General features: G+C 48.0%; 1 protein-coding gene across 1 annotated transcript in view; it reads left to right on the top strand.

Moving 5' to 3' along the window:
* The window catches only part of DNAH17 (dynein axonemal heavy chain 17), a 143,962-nt gene that overhangs the window by 13,586 nt on the left and 115,419 nt on the right, over positions 1 to 14,957 (top strand). The window contains exons 11-13 of the mRNA XM_037810408.1: positions 6,389 to 6,654; positions 7,494 to 7,689; positions 9,961 to 10,107. Of these exons, the coding sequence (XP_037666336.1) occupies positions 6,389 to 6,654; positions 7,494 to 7,689; positions 9,961 to 10,107 (609 nt within the window). The remainder of the gene's footprint in view (positions 1 to 6,388; positions 6,655 to 7,493; positions 7,690 to 9,960; positions 10,108 to 14,957) is intronic.

The raw sequence follows: 14,957 nt of genomic DNA, 5'->3' as shown, positions 1-14,957 counted from the left end.
TAAAAGGGAGGAACTTCTCTTCCTGCTGAGGCCAGATCGGGCTTTGTACTCTGAGAGAAGAGGCACTTCTACATCTTAGCTTTATGTCTGTGGCAGATTAAATAGAAAAACAAAAAAGGAAAGGAAAAGAGGGTGGGGGGGGGTCTCCCATAAGCCATTTCTATATCCGTCTGCTCCTGTTTCTTCCAGGATCTGGGGACATTTGCTTTCCCACTTCACAACCCTGTGCTCTGGGTAGAAGCCTCTGGGGTTTCCCTGCCATCCATTCCTTCAACCCCCGGCATGTCCTCCAAGCTGTCTGGATGGTATTTCTCACTGTCCATAATGCACACAGAGCCAAGAAAGTTCTAGAGCAATTTTCCACATACTCTCCTTCTGGCAGAAAATGAAATTAGCTTCCTTCACAGAAGTCATAAGCAAAAAATATGTAAACATCAAAAGAAGGAAAGAGGAATGGGACAGAGAGGAAAATAACTGGGAAGGAGAAGACAAAAAGCAGGGAGGGTCATAGCCAATGAGACGAGCTTTTACATATATTAGGGGCCACTGTTTGTGTTGTACAGTCCTATGGGGTTTTAAAGATTTTTTAATTCTAGTAACAAATACACAACCCAAATTTTTCCCTTTTAACCACATTCAGGAATACAATTCAGTGGTGTTAAGTACATCCACAATTTTGTGCCAACAACTCTATCATCCACGACCAAAACTTTTCCATCATCCCAGTTAGAAATTTTTACCAATTAAGTATTAACTATTCCCTACCCCCACCCTAGCTCCTAGTGACCTCTACTCTAGTTTCTGGCTCTATGAATTTGCTTATTCTAATAATTTGCTGTCAGTGAGATAATACAATTTCTGTCCTTTTGTGTCTGGCTTATTTCACGCCACGTGATGCCTTCAAGGTTTATCCTGTTGTTGCATATATCAGAACTTTATTCCTTTTTATGGCTGATCAGTGTTCCATTATGTATATCATGTTTGTTTATCCATTCATGTGTTGATGGACACTTGGGTTTCTTCCAATTTTTGCAATTATGAATAATGCTGCTATGAGTATCAGTGTGCAGATATCTGTTTGAGTTCCTGCTTTTAATTCTTTTGGGTATATACCTATTAGTGAGATTGCCGGGTCATACAGTAACTCCATACTTAATTTTCTGAGGAAATGGCAAACTGTCTTCCACAGAGGCTGCACCATTCTACATTCCCACCAGAAATGAACGAGTATTCTTATTTCTCCAACAATTGTTACCTTCTGGTTTTTGAACAGCAGCCAAGCTTTAGTGGGTACGAAATGATATCTTTTGGTTTTGATTTGCATTTCCCTAATGGCTAATGATGTTGAGCATCTTTTCAAGTGATTTTTGACCATTTATCTATCTTCTTTGGAGAAATGTCTATTCCAGTCTTTTGCCCATTTTTAGAATTGGGTTGTTTGTCTTCTTGTTGAGTTGTAGGATTTCTTTGTATTTTTTGTATATTAAATCTTGATTAGATTTGTGGTTTGCAAATATTTTCTCCCAGTCTGTAGGCTCTTTTTACATTCATGATGACATCCTTTGACACGTGGAAGTTTTTAATTTTGATGGAGTCAGCTGTCTTCAAGTGTCTTGAAAACACTTCCCTATGTTTTCTTCTAGGAATTTTATAGTTTTGTTTCTTATATTTAGGTCTTTGATCCATCTTGAATTTTGTATATGGTGTGAGGTAGGGGTCCACCTTCGTTCTTTTGCATGTTGGATGTCCAGTTTGCCCAGCACCATTTGTTAAAGAGACTCTTCATTCCCTATTGAGTGGACTTGGCCCCCTTGTCAAAAATCAGTTGGCTGTAGTTGTGAGGGTTTATTTCTGAACTCTCAATTCAATTTCATTGAGATTTTATAAAAGTGTCTCATGAAATTTTGGGGATGCATGAGTCCAAATTCCGTAGGCAGGCCGCAAGCTGGCAACTCCAATGAAGGTCCTCAATGACCTCCCCAGGAGAGGCTGGCTGGCTGAAGAAGAAAGTGAAAAATCTCTCTTTTCTCCCTTAAAAATCTTCAACTGATTGGATTAAATCCAACTGATAGGATTCTCTCATTGAGGAAGACACTCCCTTCGTTGATGTAATCAGCCACAGAAGCAATCAATTGACTGATGATTTAATAAATCAGCCTTCTAGATTATTAACCAGCCATGAAATGTCCTTGCAGTAACAGTTAAGCCAGTGCTTGCTTGACCAGACACCTGGGCACCATCACCTGGCCAAGATGACACATGAACCTAACCATCACAGAAAGTATGACCCTTCCAACTTCATTCTTCTTTCTCAAGGTGGCTTTGGCTATTCAGGACCCCTTCCTTTCCACATAAATTTGATGATTGGTTTTTCCGTATCTGCAAAGAAGTCTGTTGGAATTTTTTTTTTAATATTCATTTTATTGAGATATGCAGTCATACAAAACAAATCATACATTCAATTGTTCACAGTACCATTACGTAGTTGTACATTCATCACAAAAATCAATCCCTGACACCTTCATTACCACACACACAAAAATAACAAGAATAAAATTAAAGTGAAAAAGAGCAATTAAAGTAAAAAAGAATACTGGGTGCCTTTGTCTGTTTGTTTGTTTGTTTCCTTCCCCCATTTTTCTACTCATCCATCCATAAACTAGACAAAGGGGAGTGTGGTCCTTATGGCTTTCCCAATCCCATTGTCACCCCTCATAAGCTACATTTTTATACAATTGTCTTCGAGATTCATGGGTTCTGGGTTGTAGTTTGATAGTTTCAGGTATCTACCACCAGCTACCCCAATCCATTAGAACCTAAAAAGAGTTGTCTATATTGTGCATAAGAGTGCCCACCAGAGTGACCTCTTGGCTCCTTTTGGATCTCTCTGTCACTGAAGCTTATTTCATTTCCTTTCATTTCCCCCTTTTGGTCAAGAAGATGTTCTCCATCCAACAATGCCGGGTCTACATTCCTCCCCGGGAGTCATATTCCATGTTGCCAGGGAGATTCACTCCCCTGGGTGTCTGATCCCACGTAGGGGAGAGGGCAGTGATTTCACCTTTCAAGTTGTCTTAGCTAGAGAGAGAGGGCCACATCTGAGCAACAAAGAGGCATTCGGGAGGAGGCTCTTAGGCACAACCATAGGGAGGCCTAGCCTCTCCTTTGCAGCAACCGTCTTCCCAAGGGTAAAACCTGTGGTAGAGGGCTCAACCCATCAAACCACCAGTCCCCTATGTCTGTGGTCATGTTAGCAACCATGGAGGTGGGGTAGGCGAATACCCCTGCATTCTCCACAGGCTCCTCAAGGGGGTACTACATCTTTTTTTTTTCCTTGTTTTTCTTTTTCTTTTTTTTTTTTAACTTTCCCTTCTTTTTTAAATCAACTGTGTGAAAAAAAAGTTAAAAAGAAAACAAACATACAATAAAAGAACATTTCAAAGAGACCATAACAAGGGAGTAAGAAAAAGACAACTAACCTAAGATAACTGCTTAACTTCCAACATGTTCCTACTTTACCCCAAGAAAGTTACCTAATATAGCAACATTTCTGTGAACTTGTTCCTACTATAGGCATCAGAAATTAACTGACCATAGTCATTCCTGGGCATTCCCAGAACGTTGAATTTATCCACAATAGCTTATCTGTTCTTCTTGAATTATTGTTCCCCTTCCTTAATTGCTCTCTATTGCTAGTTCCCCTACATTCTACATTATAAACCATTTGTTTTACATTTTTCAAAGTTCACATTAGTGGTAGCATATAATATTTCTCTTTCTGTGCCTGGCTTATTTCACTCAGCATTATGTCTTCAAGGTTCATCCATGTTGTCATATGTTTCACGAGGTCGTTCCTTCTTACTGCCGCGTAGTATTCCATCGTGTGTATATACCACATTTTATTTATCCACTCATCTGTTGAAGGACATTTGGGTTGTTTCCATCTCTTGGCAATTGTGAATAATGCTGCTATGAACATTGGCGTGCAGATATCTGTTCGTGTCACTGCTTTCCGATCTTCCGGGTATATACCGAGAAGTACAATCGCTGGATCGAATGGTAACTCTATATCCAGTTTTCTAAGGAACTGCCAGACTGACTTCCAGAGTGGCTGAACCATTATACAGTCCCACCAACAGTGAATAAGAGTTCCAATTTCTCCACATCCCCTCCAGCATTTGTAGGTTCCTGTTTTTTAATGGCAGCCATTCTAATTGGTGTGAGATGGTATCTTATTGTGGTCTTAATTTGCATCTCTTTAATAGCTAGTGAAGCTGAACATTTTTTCATATGTTTCTATGTTGGAATTTTGATTAGGATTGCATTGAACCTATAAATTGCTTTGGGTAGAATTGACATCTTAACAATATTTAGATTTCCATTCCATGAACACAATTGTCTTTCCATTTACTTAGGTCTTCTTTAATGTCTTTTAGTGATGATTTGCAGTTTTCCATATATAAGTCCTTTACATCTTGGTTAAATTTATTCCTAGATATTTGATTTTTTAGTTGCTGTTGTAAATAGAATTTTTTTTCTTGAGTCTGTCTTATGATTGTTCATTACTAGTGTATAGAAACACTACTAATTTCTGGGTGTTGATCTTGTATCTCACCACTTTGCTGAATTCAATTATTAGCTTTAGTAGCTTTTTTTGTATATTTTTCAGGATTTTCTCTATAAAGGATCATGTCATATGCAAACTTGGAAGGTTTTATTCTTTTTCCTATTTGGATGCATTTTATTTCTTTTCTTTGCCTAATTGCTCAGATTATAACTTCCAGCACAATGTGGAATTTAACAATAGTGACAGTGGGCATCCTTATCTTGTTTCTGGTCATTTTTCGGTTCAGTGGTTATAATTTTCAAACCCAAAATGGGGACAAATCTGAGGCATAGGCTCGCTTGAAGCCAGGTACATCCCTGCCGGCCGCCAAGAAAATGCATATGTGCATCTGAGTCCTAACGGGCATCCCCTGTTAGCATACAGAGCTGCTCTGCAGGGGCATCTGCCCTGGCTCCCCAGTCATCCGGAGTGGACACATCCAGGGCTCCCGGCCCTTGGGCTAGTGTTGGCTCGGCCAACCCGGAGGCCCAGCAGGAGGTGGGGAGGGAGGAGGACAGTGAGCCTTGGCCACTCAGCCCCTCCTCCAGGGTGACCTCAGGCTGGCTGTGCCCTTTGACCTGACATCAGCTCTTGTCTCGGGGTCAATCTCTCCAGGACCCTTGGCCCCTCCCCAGGCACCTGTGCCACCCGAGCTTCCCTGCACCCTGGTCACGCCTCTGCAGTGGCCTTGGTACACCCTCTTTGACAGCCTACTCTGAGCCACCTCCACTTCCAGCCAGGACCAGAAATGACACACTCAGATAAAATATTACTAGTTTTCCCCCCAAAAGACAATTCCCAATATTCATCTTACTTAGATGAAGGCAATGAGCTACTTATAGAGGTCCTAGGCCTGGTTATGCTTTCTGAATGAATTGCGACACCCTCTTGCGTTAAAGTAGATCTAAGGCGTTCCCAATAAAACTGCGGTGGTCTCAGCTTTTCCCCGTGGACATGACACTGCAGAGGGTACCGAGGCATCCAAGCCCCCCGCTCCTGGGAGACGCAAGGAAACCAGGCTAGAGCTCCCAGTGTCTCGGCCAGGAAAGGGTCCAAAGCTCTCCCTATGATTCCCTCAAATCCCCCGGGGCTCCTACCCCCCCAGCCCAGGCTTCCAGCCCTCGGCACTGTGCACATTATCTGCGGTCCCCTCCCGGTCCCACCCCCCAGATCTGGAAGTCACCCCCTTCCCACTCGCCTGGCGCCTGGTGCGGTTCTGCTCTCTCCTCTGGCTCCCCATCCTCCTTATCCCCCTCCTCCCCCATCACCAGCTTTCTGAGCAAAACAAATTTCCCAATGGTGGTTTCTGTAGCCTGGGAATGTCATTTAGGGGTGATGGGGCTCTTCCTAAAAGGAATAATTCTTTTGACTAAAATATCCCCCCACCAGCCCTAAGTAAGTGCATTATTGCTGCCATTTGTATTTTTAAATTGTTCAACTTTTCCTTGCCCAAATCCTGACCCCTTCTGTCTTTGGCATAAATTCTCCGAGATCCAGGACCTGTGAGTCTTGCTAATTGATACTGTGGGTTTCCAAGTCAAGTATTTTCAAACTTGCAATAAATCAGCCCCCAAATCACAGAGGCATCAAATTAAATGGTTGGGACCCAGAGAAATGGTGACATGAGTTTTTGTTTTCATGGGGGAGGTGTGCTTTTCCTCACCCCTGGAAGTTGGCAGCCACCTCTTCCCCAATAGCCATGCGGCTGGGGCCGAGGTGGGGGACAAGGCGGGGACGAGGCAGGGACGGGGCCTCTGGCAACGGTCCTCTCTCTGTCCCCAGCTCCTGCACATGTGCGGAGGGCTCCTGGAGCGGCCTCTGATCCTCTCTGAGGTGGTGCCCAGGTACTCGGTCATGCTGGAGCTGTTTGACGTGGAGCTGGACAACACCAAGGTCTTGTACGATGCCCAGATGGCGGCCTCTGCAGAAGGAAACATCCCCCCGATCCACAAGAACATGCCCCCGGTGGCCGGGCAGCTCAAGTGGAGCCTGGAGCTGCAGGCGAGGCTGGAGGCACCCTGGAAGGACCTGAAGCACATCGAGCACCCGTGAGTCGCAGCGCCTGGCCCGGGGCACACAGGGGCTGCATCCCCAAGGCTTGCCCGTGCTGGGCATGGCATAGAAGTGGAATCACACGATATACAGCCCTCGTGCCTGGCTTCTTTCACTCAGCATCATGTTGCCAAGTTTCATCCATGCTGTAGTGAACCAGCCCTTCATTCCTTCCCACAGCTGACTAGTGTCCCATCGGATGGACGAACCACATTTTGTTTCCCCAGCGTTCTGCCGATGGACACAGGGTGGCTTCCACCTTTGGCTCTTGTGAATAACGCTGCTGAGGACACTGTATACTAATATCCATTTGAGTCCCTGCTTTCAGTTCTTGAGAGTATAAATGAGGGCATGGAATTGCCGGGTTCTATGGTAATTCTATGTTGAACATCTGCAGAGCTGCCGAGCGACTGCGCCATTTGACGTTCCCATCAGTGATGCATGAGGGTTCCAATTTCTCCATATCCTGGTCGACACTTGTTATTTTCCATTGTTTTTTATGATGGCCATCCTGTTGGTTGTGAAGCAATATCTCATTGTGTATCCCCACTCCCACATAACCCCACACTTTGTGTTGGCCAAACCTTGATCTCCCAAAGCAAATTCCAGAAGAGTTGCCATTCAAGTCCTCTCCTCCTCCAAATGCCTTCTCGGTGGGTGTGACCCTGAATGAGCCTGGCTCGTCCTCCCCAGACAGCCAGTCTCAGAGGAGTAGAAAGCAGGCTGTCTGCCCTTGCACCCCGAGATCGGGCAGCGGGGTGGGTGGGGTCGGCGAGGCCCGACAGGTGCGTCCGCGTCAGGCCGGTCACCTTACCGCCTGTGCCGACCGCCGCAGGGTCATGTCCAGCATGGAGGCCAAGCTCATCTACCAGAAGTACGACGAGATGATGGCGCTGCTGAAAAGCTGCCGGGAGAAGACCTACCTAGAGTGGGTGGCACGTGTGGACCGGGACTGCCACTTCAATCTGGGGCAGCCGCTGATACAGCGAGACCCCCTCACGAACCTCATCCAGGTCAACTTCAGCAAAGCGGTGGGTGCTGCTCCCCACCGCGTCCTAGGGGCTGGCCCGGGTATGTCTGCTGGGCCTGGGAGCCGGGGTTTCGCTGCGTGTGGGGGGCAGGCCCAGGGGCCCACTGTTGCCAAGTCCCTTTTACCAATGGCAGTTGTTGGTGGAGGTTGATGCTGATGCGAGAGGTAGCCTGAAACTTCATTTGTTTTAAAGTATGTCCTTCTATGGGGGGTGAAGAGGAAGTCTCAAAACCCAAAACGAGTGAAGGTGTCAAGATACAAAGCAGAAGCTTCCTTGAAAGTTGCTTCAAAGAGTATCTTATGGTGAAGCTTGGCAGCCTTTCATGTGATCCCAAGAAAATAGCATCCATTGGGGGGAAAAGAAGATGTTGAGAGGATCTGCACAAATAGGCCGTCTGGAGAAGTCAGGCGAGCTCGGGGGCTCCAGGCCAGTGGCTGTGGGGTGTGCGACTCAGGGCTAACTCTGGGTGGTTTCCATTTGACTTGTGCAGAGAAAGGGGGCCTGGAGCCTGAACAGCTACCCCCCTGCCCCGGGCCGTGGCCCTAGGAGAACGCATTTGCCCTGCTTCGAGTGCAGGTCGTGACGCCAGAGGAGGCAGGGAAGCCCAGAGGTGGGACTGGATGCTCACTAAAATGCCTTCTGTCTTTCGTCGGGCAAGCATCTGTTGAGCACCTGCTGTGGACGTGTGCTTGGGATAGATCAGTGAGCCGGACAGGGGAGGATCTGGAGCTTCCCTTCGACAGGGGGAGGGAGAGAGCAATCAACAAGTGTCATAAAAGTGGCGCTTTTTATAATAACAGAGAGGGCAGGTTAGGAGGGACCGACGGAGCCGGAGGGACGGGGGCAGCTGCAGTTCTGGGTGTGGTCGGAGGAAGCTGCCTTCATGGGAGGTTTGAGCACATTCCTGCAGGAGGTGAGGAGCTCGCCAAGAGAAAGCCTTCGAGGCGGAGGAGACAGGTAGCCAGGAGGCAGGAGTGTGCCTGGTGTGCTCTAGAACAGCCGGTGGGACCCGAGGGGTGAGCAGAGGGGAGACGGGTGGGAGAGGGGAGCAGAGTGGTGCCCAGGTGGAGCACAGAGAGCCCCGTGGCCCTTGGAGGACTTGGTTTTCACTCCGAATGAGTTGGCACCATTGTCAGGCGTCAAGCCGAGGAGCACACAACCTCAGCTATCTCTAAAGGAGCTTCTCGGTGCTGTGCGGTGAGCATGTTGGGGTGGGGATTGGACAACGGCAGAGGCAGGGCCACAGGCCACGGGGCCGTTGCTGTGATCTGGGCCAGAGACAAGGAGATAGGGTGAAACGCGACTGGGATCTGGGCATATTTTGAACGTAGCGCCCGTGAGACTCCAGAGAGATCCGAAGTCAAGCATGAGGGAGAGAGGAGTCGGGAAGAGCAATAAGGCTCTGGGACCAGGCCCGTGAGGGATGGAATTACCGTTGGTGGAGATGCACTGAGACTTCTAGTAGAGCAGGTTGCGGGGAAGGTGGGCTGCTCTGTTGGGCTGGAGGTGTTGTGGAGGTGTTGAGTCTGGGGATGAGGAGGGGGGTTTGGGTTGGACACAATGTGGGAGTCACCCACTCATCGATGGTACTTAAAGCCGAGAGCCTGGGTGAGGCTCCCAAAGTGAGGGTCCTCGAGGGAGTGGGTTGCGAATGGCTCGTCCCGAGGAAGGTGGACAGAAGAGATGGGTGACGGTGCCCAGGAGAGGCTGGTGTCCCGGAAGCCAAGGGGGGCATGACCCGCAGTGCCAAGGCTGCTGAGAGGCCAAGCGCGGTGAGGGCTGAGGAGAGAGCGATGGATGTAGCAACACGGGGTTTCTGGTGACCTGGAGGAGAAGAGCTCTGGTGGTGGTGACAGCACAAGCCTGGCCACAGAGGCTGAAATTTCTGCCCTGTTGGAAAGGATGCCCCTGTTCTTTATCTCCTGGGTCACAAACAGGCGGGAGAAGAGGGAAGGGAGCAGGGAGGATTCTGGGGGGTGGGAGGCAGGTGAAGCCCTGAAGCCTTTTGCCGAACAGCCTGGTGGGGGGAGAGGGCGGAGATAAGGAAGTTGGGATGTCATCCACCCACCCAGGCTTTCTGGCTCAGGACCGGTAAATAGAGTGAATCTTTCCTGACCCTTCCTGCAAACCTCCTCCAAACACTGCCTCCCTCCAACTTTGACATTCCCAGGCTGTACAGACATCCCAGGGACAGACCTTGGTTTCTATGCTGAATGCTGTACAATTGAGCTTATTTTCTGAAATGTCCTTTGATCTTCGTTTGCCATTTAGTTGGTGGCAGTTCTGCGAGAGGTCAAGTATTTGAACTTTCAGCAACAAAAAGAGATGCCAGACAGTGCAGAGAGCTTGTTCTCACAGAATGAAACCTTCCGGAAGTTTGTGGGCAACTTGGAACTCATCGTGGGTTGGTATAATGAGGTAAGTTGGTGGAGTTTTGCTTTGTCTTGCCTGTTGCCAACTTCCAGGGGTTGTTTAGAACAAACACAAGCGTAAGCGCTCCACGCCGAATCAGCTTTCAGAAGGAGGACGGAGGGCGTGGGCCCGGGGCCCAGGGGCAGTCGCTAGGCCTGCACCCATCTTTGTCCACAACCCCTTCCTCCATCTTCAGGGCCAGCAGTGTAGCATCTTCCAGTCTCTCTCCGACCTCTGCTTCTGTCCCCATGTCCCCTTCCCTGACCCCTGTGATTCCACTGGGCCCACCCGGCGGGACCCATTTCTGTTGGTCACGGGTTTGCCGAGAGTTTGAGAGCAGAAACACAGAGCGGGGCGGGCGACCAGAAGGGCCGGGCAAGGGCAGGGTGCCCCGAGAGACAGAGGTACCCCTTTAATGCCCTCACTCTGTGGCACACCCCCACAGACTCGAGCCAGCTTGAGGGGTTCTGCAGCCAACCCAGCCCCAGCTGGAACAGCTGCTTGGTTCCTGGAATGTTCTTGGTTTCTGTCCAGGAGAGGCTCGTGCAGGGCCATGTTCTGGACAAGGAGGGTCCCGTTTCTATATGCAGACCACCCGCTGTAGACACATGCTCTTCTGGGAGCTGCTGCCACGTTGGGTTCCATCGGTTGATGCCACTGCTCAGGGCACAGCGTCCCCCACGCCCAGGCCAGGGCCCGCTCCCCTTCCTCAGCCCTGGCATGTGTCTTGTCCTGTAGGGTCTTGTACAGAACGCCCAGCCGACCCGCAATGTGCAGATTGAACTCGTTCCATGGGAGATCCCGGGGCCTTCCCATCCCTGTCCCCTCCCAGCCCCTTGCTCAGCTCCATCAGGTTTGGTACTAACCATATGCCTTCCTCCTTGGAGGGAGAGAAATGGAATAGGTAATACTGGAAATTGAAAGGGTGATTTGTCATCGAGGGCTTCCTTATAAGACACTTCATGCAGGGAATGGTGGCCAGAGGGACTCCAGAGAGAGCCCAAGAACTCAGTGCCACCTAGGATGCTTCCCAAGAGAGGGTTTAAATAGTGACAGATTCGGAGACCGAGGGCACCTCCTGCCCTTTGCAAAAGTGACCCGCTCCGTGACTGGGCTGGGAAAGGTGCTTGCGAAGTGAAGCGTGTCCTTTAATATTGTCAAAAAATTATACCTTCTTCCCCCACCCAAAATATTAGCCATGGATCCATTCCTTACTCCACTCCAAGAATTAGGGAAGGTTGCCATATAACCTAAAATCTGTTCAGATCAGCTGAAATAAAACTTAGTTTCATTCATTTTAATTTCATTTTTTGCGATATAATTTTAATCACCTCTTTTCCTTGGGCTACAAACTAAGAAATGCTGGTTTAAGTGCCTTTCCTTGAATTGCTTTTTCCAGAACCAATTATTTTCCAACTCGGAGAACTCCATGTTCTTGACTTCCCTGAAACACCAGCCAGCCATGGTGTTTCAAAAAAATGGAAGCTGTAGAGAAATAGTCGCAGAAAAATGTTCATGGGGTACTTTGGGTAGGAAAATTTTTCTACAATGACCAGATAATCAGAAAAAAAAAAATCCAACAATGTTATTTAAAACAAAACACAAAATTGATCTTCCAGTTCTGTATTTCCCAACAAAGCAAAGGCAGGAACACGCTACGTGAGTCGTGTTGTCCTCAGCCACGAACAGCACCACGCAGTGAGTGAGGGGCTTGGGCTAGGAGGGGAGTAGGAAATCCAGGCTCTGGCTCCTGTTATCAATGCTGTCTCCCCCTTTGGAGGTGCTCCCGGGGCCTGTGAAGGTCCCTCTTGCTCTTAGCGTGGTTCCGTTGGTGAGACACAGCACGGCCTCCAAACTGCGGAATTTCACTCACATCCAAGCTGGTCAAGCCTGGGTGGTGCTTATGGAGATCTCCCTGGGTCCTGAGGGCCACAGGGGCTTGCATTTTTCCTCAGATCACGCTGCTGGGGAAAGTTCACTGCAGGCTGTTGAAAAGTAATAAACAGGACATATCAAGTGGATCTCAATTACAACTGGATTGCAATTTCAAGGGGATAGTCATATTTAGCTACTTTGGGGACGGGGGCTATCGTACGTAGTAAGAAATGGGCAATAAATTGCCCTCCCGAGCATCTGTGTAAGTTGTGGGTGGGACCTGAAACCAAATCCACCTTTTGGGACCTGTGGCCCATTTTCCCTCCGCAGCTACCCCGGCGGGGCTGGCCACTGGCTTCTGTTCACTGTCTTTATCCCCCATCCATTCGTTAGAAGCTCAGCCCCCCTCCCCACAAACTCTGTATAAGGGGGATCCCCCCATCTTCAACCCCCTTCATGGTGATTTACTTACAAACACAGCGAAGAAACGTGTCTGGGATTCTCTCACTCAGGGTGTTCTCTGAAAGCAGGAGCCCCTCCCCAGAAGGAGACTGGTGCTCCGTGGAATTGTTTTACAATCAAACCCTTATAGAGGGGATCACATTCCCCATTGACTTGTTTTATAACCCATGGGTGCTTTCTCTTACTTCTGACTGGTCTTTGACTGGTCATAGCTTTTAAGTTTTATTTGTCTTACCTTACCACCTAGTCTAAGCGTTAACGGTCTGAAAACACTTGTAGGCATTGGGGAGAAGGCAACTCTTAAAAGTACCAAATGTTTGTAAAGAATTGTTTTGAAAGGCAAATCAACATCTCATGAACAACTTCAATTCCATGTACATGCCTCACTTTAGATAGTAGAAATGTCCTTGAAATGTTTTATATATATATAAATGTTATGCCAAAGCTCAAATGGCACCTGTTATTTGAAGGAATAATTTATAAAAATTGTATATGTCCCCCTTCCTTGTTTTTTTTTTTTTTTTTGTGTGTGTGTGTGTGTGTGTGTGTGTGTGTGTGCGTGTGAATTCAGGCTTTCAAATATTAATCTCTTAGAGCAAGTAGAAGTGTATTAAGGCTTCTTAAAAGCAATGCACAGGAGGCGGGGCAAGATGGCAGACTGGTGAGCTGTAAGTTTTAGTTACTCCTCCAGGAAAGTAGGTAAAAAGCCAGGAAATGCGTGGACTGGACACCACAGAGCAATCTGTCTTTGGGCATACTTCATACAACACTCATGAAAACGTGGAACTGCTGAGATCAGCGAAATCTGTAAGTTTTTGCGGCCAGGGGACCCGCGCCCCTCCCTGCCAGGCTCAGTCCCGGGGGAGGAGGGGCTGTCAGCTCCGGGAAGGAGAAGGGAGAACTGCAGTGGCTGCTCTTATCGGAAACTCATTCTACTGATTCAAACTCCAACCATAGATAGACTGAGACCAGACACCAGAGACTCTGAGAGCAGCCAGCCCAGCAGAGAGGAGACAGGCATAGAAAAAAAACAACACGAAAAACTCCAAAATAAAAGCAGAGGATTTTTGGAGTTCTGGTGAACACAGAAAGGGGAAGGGCGGAGCTCAGGCCTTGAGGCGCATATGCAAATCCCGAAGAAAAGCTGATCTCTCTGCCCTGTGCACCTTTCCTTAATGGCCCTGGTTGCTTTGTCTCTTAGCATTTCAATAACCCATTAGATCTCTGAGGAGGGCCGTTTTTTTTTTGTTTTTTTTGTTTTTTTTTTTTTTTAAATCCTTTTTTCTTTTTCTAAAACAATTACTCTAAGAAGCCCAATACAGAAAGCTTCAAAGAATTGCAATTTGGGCACGTCAAGTCAAGAGCAGAACTAAGAGAGCTCTGAGACAAAAGGCAATAATCCAGTGGCTGAGAAAATTCACTAAACACCACAACTTCCCAAGAAAAGGGGGGTGTCCGCTCACAGCCACCATCCTGGTGGACAGGAAACACTCCTGCCCATCGCCAGCCCCATAGCCCAGAGCTGCCCCAGACAACCCAGTGTGACGGAAGTGCTTCAAATAACAGGCACACACCACAAAACTGGGCGTGGACATTAGCCTTCCCTGCAACCTCAGCTGAATGTCCCAGAGCTGGGAAGGTGGAGCAGGGTGAATTAACAAAGCCCCATTCAGCCATCATTTGAGCAGACTGGGAGCCTCCCTACACAGCCCAGCAGCCCAGAACTGCCCTGGGGGGACGGCACTCACCTGTGACATAGCACAGTCATCCCTCAACAGAGGACCCGGGGTGCACAGCCTGGAAGAGGGGCCCACTTGCAAGTCTCAGGAGCCATACGCCAATACCAAAGCCTTGTGGGTCAGTGGCAGAGACAAACTGTGGCAGGACTGAACTGAAGGATTAGACTATTGCAGCAGCTTTAAAACTCTAGGATCATCAGGGAGATTTGATTGTTAGGGCCACCCCCCCTCCCCAACTGCCCAGAAACACGCCCCACATACAGGGCAGGCAACACCAACTACACACGGAAGCTTGGTACACCAATTGGGCCCCACAAGACTCACTCCCCCACTCACCAAAAAGGCTAAGCAGGGGAGAACTGGCTTGTGGAGAACAGGTGGCTCGTGGACGCCACCTGCTGGTTAGTTAGAGAAAGTGTACTCCACGAAGCTGTAGATCTGATAAATTAGAGATAAGGACTTCAATAGGTCTACAAACCCTAAAAGAACCCTATCAAGTTCAGCAAATGCCACGAGGCCAAAAACAACAGAAAATTATAAAGCATATGAAAAAACCAGACGATATGGATAACCCAAGCCCAAGCACCCAAATCAAAAGACCAGAAGAGACGCAGCACCTAGAGCAGCTACTCAAAGAACTAAAGATGAACAATGAGACCATAGTACGGGATATGAAGGAAATCAAGAAGACCCTAGAAGAGCATAAAGAAGACATTGCAAGACTAAATAAAAAAATGGATGATCTTATGGAAATTAAAGAAACTGTTGACCAAATTAAAA

This window comes from Choloepus didactylus, chromosome 18, assembly GCF_015220235.1.
Source record: "Choloepus didactylus isolate mChoDid1 chromosome 18, mChoDid1.pri, whole genome shotgun sequence".
NCBI classification, from domain to species: Eukaryota; Metazoa; Chordata; class Mammalia; order Pilosa; family Megalonychidae; genus Choloepus; species Choloepus didactylus.
Note: the sequence above shows the minus strand (reverse complement) of the source record. Positions and strands in the feature narration are given on the sequence as shown.